The following is a 7,504-nucleotide window of genomic DNA, read 5'->3' on the forward strand; positions in this document are numbered from 1 at the left end:
CTTTGGGCTATGCAATGCACCCCGCGACTTTTCAAAGGTGCATGACAGCCATATTCCATGACATGGTGGAAAAATTCATGGAAGTCTTTATGGACGACTTTTCTGTTTTTGGATCTTCTTTCCATGACTGTCTCACAAACCTTGACTTAATGCTTGCTCGGTGTGAAAAAACCGATTTGGTCCTCAACTGGGAGAAATGCCACTTTATGGTCAAAGAGGGTATAGTTGGGCCACAAAGTTTCCAAAAAGGGAATTGAAGTGGATCGGGAAAAGATTGACACCATTTCCAAATTACCCCCACCAACTAATGTGAAAGGCATTAGAAGTTTCCTAGGATACGCGGGTTTTTACCGGCATTTCATAAAAGATTTTTCCAAAATAACTAGACCTTTGACACAATTATTATTAAAAGATGCACCATTTAATTTTACTAAAGAGTGTTTAGAGGCGTTTGAATTTTTAAAGGAAAAATTAACTAATGCCCCGATCATTGTTGCACCAAATTGGCGTTTACCCTTTGAAATTATATGTGATGCTAGTGATTTTGCATTAGGAGTTGTCCTTGGTCAAAGAGTTGATAAGCACTTTTGACCCATATATTATGCTAGCAAGACTCTAAATCCAGCATAAGAAAATTACACCACCACGGAAAAAGAACTATTAGTTGTTGTGTATGCTTTTGATAAATTCCATCCATATTTAGTTTTATCAAAAACAACTGTTTTTACTGACCACTCTGCTATCAAGTATTTGTTTGCCAAATAGGATGCTAAGCCAAGATTGATAAGATGGGTGCTAGTTCTTCAAGAATTTGACATAGAGATACGAGACAAAAAGGGAATGGAGAATGTAGCAGCTGACCATTTGTCAAGACTTGAAAACCCGCAATTGCATGAAGATAGAGTTAGCGATGATTTTCCGGACGAGTATATTATGGTGGCCGTGGGAGAAGAACCATGGTTTGCAAATATAGCTAATTATTTAGCTAGCAAGTACATCCGAAAAGATCTCACAAGTCAACAAAAAAAAAGAAATTCTTTTCTGAGATAAAATATTACTTTTGGGATGAACCATATCTTTTCCGAAGCTGCGGGGATGGGATCATACAAAGATGCGTGCTCGGGAGTCAAAGCCGGAAGATATTAGACCATTGTCATAGCGGGCCCATGGGTGGACATCACGGAGTATATTACACGGAAAAGAAGATCTTTGACATTGGGTTTTATTGGCCCAAAATTTATAAAGATGCAGCCCAATTTGTCAAAGAGTGTGATGCTTGACAAAGAGTGGGAAACATTTCATCTCGAAATGAAATGCCACAACATAGCATCCAAGTGTGCGAGGTATTCGATGTGTGGGGGATCGACTTCATGGGACCATTTCCTGTGTCTAGAGGCAACAAATACATCTTGGTGGCGGTGGATTATGTATCCAAATGGGCGGAGGCACAAGCATTACCAACTAACGACGGTAGGGTAGTGGTGCGGTTTTTGAAGAAACTATTTTCACGATTTGGAGTCCCGAAAGCACTTATAAGTGACCGAGGCACGCATTTTCCCAATTATCAACTAGAGAAGGTGCTAAGGAAATATGGGGTAACCCATAAATTTTCTACATCCTACCGTCCACAAACTAGTGGACAAACCGAAGTGACGAATCGAGCTTTGAAGCGAATTTTGGAGAAATCGGTGGGGAGCAATCGCAAGGAATGGTCGGAGAAGCTAGATGATGCACTTTGGGCTTTTCCGGACAGCTTTCAAAAGACCTATTGGTACTACACCATATAGATTAGTGTATGGAAAGCAATGTCATTTGCCGGTGGAGATAGAGCATAAGGCGTTTGGGGCCTTAAAGATGTGTAACTTCAACATGGAGCAACTCAAGAGCAACCGGTTGATGCAAATAAATGCCCTTGAAGAGCTTAGAAATGATGCATACTCGAGTTCATTGCTTTATAAAGAGAAGACCAAGATGTGGCACGACAAGAGGATTAAAGAAAATAAAGAATTCCATGAAGGCCAAAAAGTGTTGCTCTTTAATTCAAGGCTAAAGCTTTTCTCGGGGAAACTAAGGTCGAGATGGGATGGTCCTTTTCTGGTGAAGAAGGTGTTTCCACATGGTGCTATAGAGCTATTGTCAAGAGATGGAATACCTTTCAAAGTCAATGGACATCGAGTCAAGAAGTATGAAGAAGGAGTCCCCCGGATTGAAGGAATGGAAGAATTGTTGTTGCTCGACGGGATGGAAACCACGTAGAAGGGGAGGAGTCCAGCTAATGACTCTTTAAAAAGAAGCGCTTCTCGGGAGGCAACCCGAGCTTCAAGTTTGCATTTTCTTTTCCTTTAATTTATTTCTATTTTTATTGTTTTCATTCGTCTTCTTCTAAGAATATAGTTGCTTGAGGACAAGCAATGCCTAGAGTGTGGGGTGGATGGTTAAAATTAAGAAAATGCATTATTTTTCCCAAATATTAAAAATTATTCAATCTGCAAGGGTTACTCGCTGAGTAGGCACGCATACTCGACGAGTACCTGCCCAATTAAACCCAATAAACGCGTATTTGGAGTTCTTCTCGGCGAATAGGTCTCTCCTACTCGGCTAGTAGCCAATTTACATAGGTGGTTTATAATCTGTAAAAAAAGGGTTTTCACCCATTCATTCCTCACACTCGCCGTGCAAATCAGTTCTCAAACCCTTTGAGATTTTTTCTTCAGTTTCCACTCAATCTTCATCTCTCCAAGAAAAAGGTAAGATCTTTTTACTGTAAACTCATCAAAGATTCAATCTTTATCATTGAGTGGCCCCTATTTTGCTTAAATTTGGATTTGGGGGGTACCCTCAAATTATAGGGTTCTAATTATGCCATGAATTAGGCAATGTTAGAAGTAATTTCTGTTAGATCCATGGTATATTGACTTAATACAACAAACCCCTGTGAACAATTGGGAGTTTTGGGCACCCTACATATGAACGAGGCAATCCATTCCCGAAGTTCATCCTACTCGTTGAGTAGGTGTTACGGACTCGGTGAGTAGGCAGTCTATGCAGCCTTTTTATTTGATTTTAATTGCAGGGTTTTGGTTGTTTGTGTTTTCTTTATTGTTGTTTTGCAGATACCATGTTTAGAAGGGGGCAATCTTCGAGAGGAGGAAGCCAAGGTGAAATCCCGTGGCTCTCATTCCGATAAATAACATCCAAATCCTCACAAGCCCGAGCCAAGAACAAGCTAGAGGTGCTGAAACAAAAGGAAATTCATTTGCCTAACGCTGTGGATTGGGATTGGTTTGGCAAAGTGGGTTTGGAAGAAGAGCTCCCTCCTTATTTGGTAAAGGAGTGCAATTTGGGGGATAGCACCATCATCTGTGATGGTTGGCTGCAATTGTTCAAGATACAGGAACCGGAATATGCTGAGCTGTGCTGGGAATTCTTTGCTACCATCTCATTCCGAGGTAGTAGTGAGTATTACAATCCCCATGTGATTACTTTTTCTCTTGGTGGGGAGTTGCGACAGTGCAGCATGGCGGAATTCTCTTGGAGGTTGGGGTGTATGACCATAGCACCATGCTTAATGAAGATTTTGAAGCATTTCTGGAACACTGCCACAAGGATCTTCCCGAGGTGGTGGTGGCCTCTACCTAGTGGAACACTATTTCCAACCGGGTGTACATTCCTTCTATCGCCCAGGAGGGTCATATTCGCTCACCAATCCATCGCCTTATCCACCTCCTTGTGGCCAACACTATCAACATGCGGAAGGATTGGGACAAAGTCCCAACCCTTGATATTTTCTATCTCTGGAGTATTATTACTCCTGATGCTTTCTGCAATCTCCCCTATTGCATTGCCAGATATTTAGCTGAAGGGCAGTTAAGGAAAAAGTTAACTCCAAGATAAATTGAGGCATGTTTGTTACGAGGCTGGCCAGGTCGTTTGGAGTGTTAGACTTACAAGAGGCGAGCGCACTCACGGTTATTTACCCTCCACCGTTCAAAACTGCTTTATACAGGAGGGCACGGATCGTTGAGAAGTTTGGCGACTCCTTTTCCATTCCACATGCGAACGAGCCGGCAATCCCCGAGGAGCTGGGAAGACGGGTTCGACAACGTAGCGAGAGGGTACGGGAAGATCCACCGGTTATTCCGGTGGAGGAGGATAATGATGGGTGGAACCAAGTGAAGTATCGGCGCTACCTGGACGATATCGGATGAGGGGTTAATTATAACAACCAATCATTCGAATATCTTTTTGAGAAAATGAACATTGCTCCAAGACCCGGTCCGGGATACCCCTACATTGTGATTTGGGAAAAGAGAATGATGAGGGGTGATGGAGGAGGAGGAAGTGGAGCTGGAGGGGAAGACATGGAAGATGAAGAAGAATGAAGACTTTGTTTTTTTTTATGTTTTTATAATGTTTTGTTTTGGATAATTGTAAGCTTGGATAATTTTTTATTTTTGGTTGGGATGATTATTACTTTCAGTTTTAGTGGTTTATTTTCAGGTATGGAAGATTAGGAAGCATACTAAATTATTGAGGGTCAAGTAAGGAATGAGAGAAGTTCAAGAAAAATTATACAAAGTCTTGTCCTTAGGATTGAGTCCGTTAGAGTCGAGAGTCATGAAGAGTGTTGCTGCTGAAGGACTTAGAGAAAGGGTCAGTGAAATGTCCAATTTCAAAACCCGAGGTCAAAGGAAAAAAAATGGATTAGTTTTGGAAATACAGTGCTTACTCGCCGAGTGCACAAAACCTACTCGGCGAGTACATGGGAGTATTACACGTATGGTTCCAGGCTGAGAGCTACTCGACGAGTACACGACACTACTCACCGAGTAGACTTACAATTTTCAAGTCTCAAAGCTGTTTTGAGCACCTTCACTACAGTATTTGTCCACTTTTTATGAAGAGTTTTTACTGAGGATCTTCTAAGAAGTTTGTTCCGCGACATTTTGAAGTTGTCAACCACACGAGACGTTTAACACCCAAGACATGGATGAGTTGTTCCCATGTCTAAAGTCAATTGAAGATGGAGCTGAAAAGAATAGAATCAACCCTATCGACTGCTACCCCAGGGGAGTTTGTTCCAATTCTCTCTATATTTGAATTTTTATTATACAATGAGGGCATTGCATAAAATAAGTGTGGGGTAGGGGGTTGGTCAAAAATTAGAAAATTTAGAATCTTAATTTAGGTTAATTTTTAAAAAATTTAAATTGTTGCATGCTAAAAAGAAAATTATTTAGGAGTCAATTTAAAAAATTTTGGTAAAAGCAAATTAGGATTCCATGTTAGAATTGTGTTGATGATTTCATGAAGACCCAAATGTTTAATTGAGCCTATATACGTTCTAGTACATTTGTGGCTTCCTTATTCCAGTGAAATCATGGGACAAAAACACGACCTTGCTCAGCCTGAGGGATGCAATATGTTTAGCATCGTGTACCAGAAATGTATCCAGGAAAATTATTATATTTAGCTAATCAAGGTTGAAGTTGAGCGCCCCTACTTAAGCATGTAGGGTTGTGAGTGAAAAAAGTGAGGAACATGTGACAAAAAAGAGAATTACAAGAAAAGATTGAAGAATTTTTGGAGCATTAAAGTCAAATATCAAATATGAAGATCAAAAATTCCAAAGAAATTCAAAAGTGAAGATACCAAAAATCAAACAACAAAAGTGGTGAATTCAAAGAAATCAAAGGTCAAATGTCAAAGAAATGATGAATTCCAAAAGAGCTCCATAGTGGTATCATAAATTCTAATTGTCTAGATTATGTATGCTTGGGTTGCTCAACCAAAAATACCTTGAGGTTAGGAGGTTTTCTGAGGATGGATTCGGAGGGATGCATAAAATGAGCATAGTTCAGGATGAGTGGGCGAATGTTTATGAGGATTGTGAGTATTTAGAGTATGGGGGTATTTAGGACAATTTTAGACACAAATGCATGCGTTGCGGTCTTGGGATAATGGTTGGGTTAGATTCGAGTTGTCATATGTGGTTCTAATATGTTAAAATTCAGTTTTGCTTGGGGGCAAGTAAAAGTCAAGTGTGGGGTATTTTGATGTGTGCATAATTATTTAATTATTTAGCATATATTTTTATTCATTTTTAACTAATTTTGTGTACAATGTGGACAAAAGGTACTTAATAATGCTTAAATTTTTGTTTTCAGTCCATAATACATGCTTGGGAGTAAAAAGGAACAAAGGGAAGCAATTCAAGACCAAAGAGTGAAGAATGAAGGACAAAAGAAGTTGTACTTGGTGAGTTCTCGAGCATACTCGGCGAGTACAAGAGAAGATTCCAGAAGATAAGTCAAGACTCCTTATTTGAGACGGATAACTAGCACCTACTCGGTGAGTTGGGTCTGCTACTCGCCGAGTACACCCTGTTTTGGGATAATTATAAATACCAACCCATTATCCGATTGGGAAAGACTTTTGGCAATTTTGAGAGCTGAACCTGCGACAAAGAATCCCTGGAGGAGCTAAGGAACCTTAATCTTCAATCCTTGGAATAATCAAGGCTGTTAGGTTAATCATTCCACTTAGCTTAGGATTTTAAGATGTTTAGCTTAGTTAAATCTGCTATTGAGTTTGTTTTTATCATGACTATAAGCTAAATTCGTTTAGTTTCTGTTTGGGAAGACTAATTTGCTCCTATGGTTATAATATACTTTTTGATTGATTATGATTTGGTGTTTTTAATAAATTAAGTTTGTTAAAGAACCTTATGCATTGATGACAACTTTTTTCTGTTAATTGGAAGGTATTTAAGCTGCATGAACATCTCTTGATTATTAACCTCATATGTATTGTGAACACTTGATCATATGCTTAAGAGTAATGAATATGAAATTAAGATTAATAAGAAAATAGGTAAGTTAATGTGTGAGCTTGTTTGAGGAACCAACGAACAAGAGGTTAATTGAAATATCAACTTGATTAACCAATTACAAATCTTATTTAATCCAAATAATTTAACTAGGGAATTAGTTAATTTAAACAATTGGCCACTGCTTGAATTAATTAACTATCTAAGGGTTAGGAGTAATGAACATGAACCCAACCACTATAGTTGGTAATCAATAATAATTAATTTATCTTAAAAATAACCGTAGGAGTGAATTAGTTGAACCTAAACAGAAACCCTTTAATAAATTTGGTGAATTTGTCATTTCTTTTAATCATTAGTTAGTTAATGGTTTTATTTGCTTTGTTTAAGTTTCTAGTCTTGTAAAACTAGAGAAAAACCCTTTTACTTTTACTATTTGCTTAGTTAAACTTAGTTATTAGATCAATTTCCGTTCCCTGAGTTCGATACCCTATTTATCCAACTATACCACTAAAAGACAGGTTCACTGCCTTTGTGTTCTTAACTCATTAATACAAAGTAGGATTAAAACTAGTTGGTTTTGATGGGTTTTGGTCAAAAGAACATCCTATGTGCTCATACAAACCCTAATGCTTGGATCTAGGTTTTTCTATTGTACATGCAAGTTATTCAAGA

The 7,504-nt window shown here is 38.7% G+C and overlaps 1 protein-coding gene across 1 annotated transcript; it reads left to right on the forward strand.

The window, feature by feature from the left end:
- The first annotated feature begins 1,728 nt into the window (after positions 1 to 1,728).
- LOC145040147 (uncharacterized) lies at positions 1,729 to 2,256 on the forward strand. The gene has a single exon (XM_078988120.1). The coding sequence runs from the start codon at positions 1,729 to 1,731 to the stop codon at positions 2,254 to 2,256; it is 528 nt and encodes a 175-aa protein (XP_078844246.1).
- Positions 2,257 to 7,504: the final 5,248 nt, after the last annotated feature.

Source organism: Lactuca saligna, chromosome 4 (assembly GCF_052625555.1).
Source record: "Lactuca saligna cultivar CGN05327 chromosome 4, ASM5262555v1, whole genome shotgun sequence".
NCBI classification, from domain to species: Eukaryota; Viridiplantae; Streptophyta; class Magnoliopsida; order Asterales; family Asteraceae; genus Lactuca; species Lactuca saligna.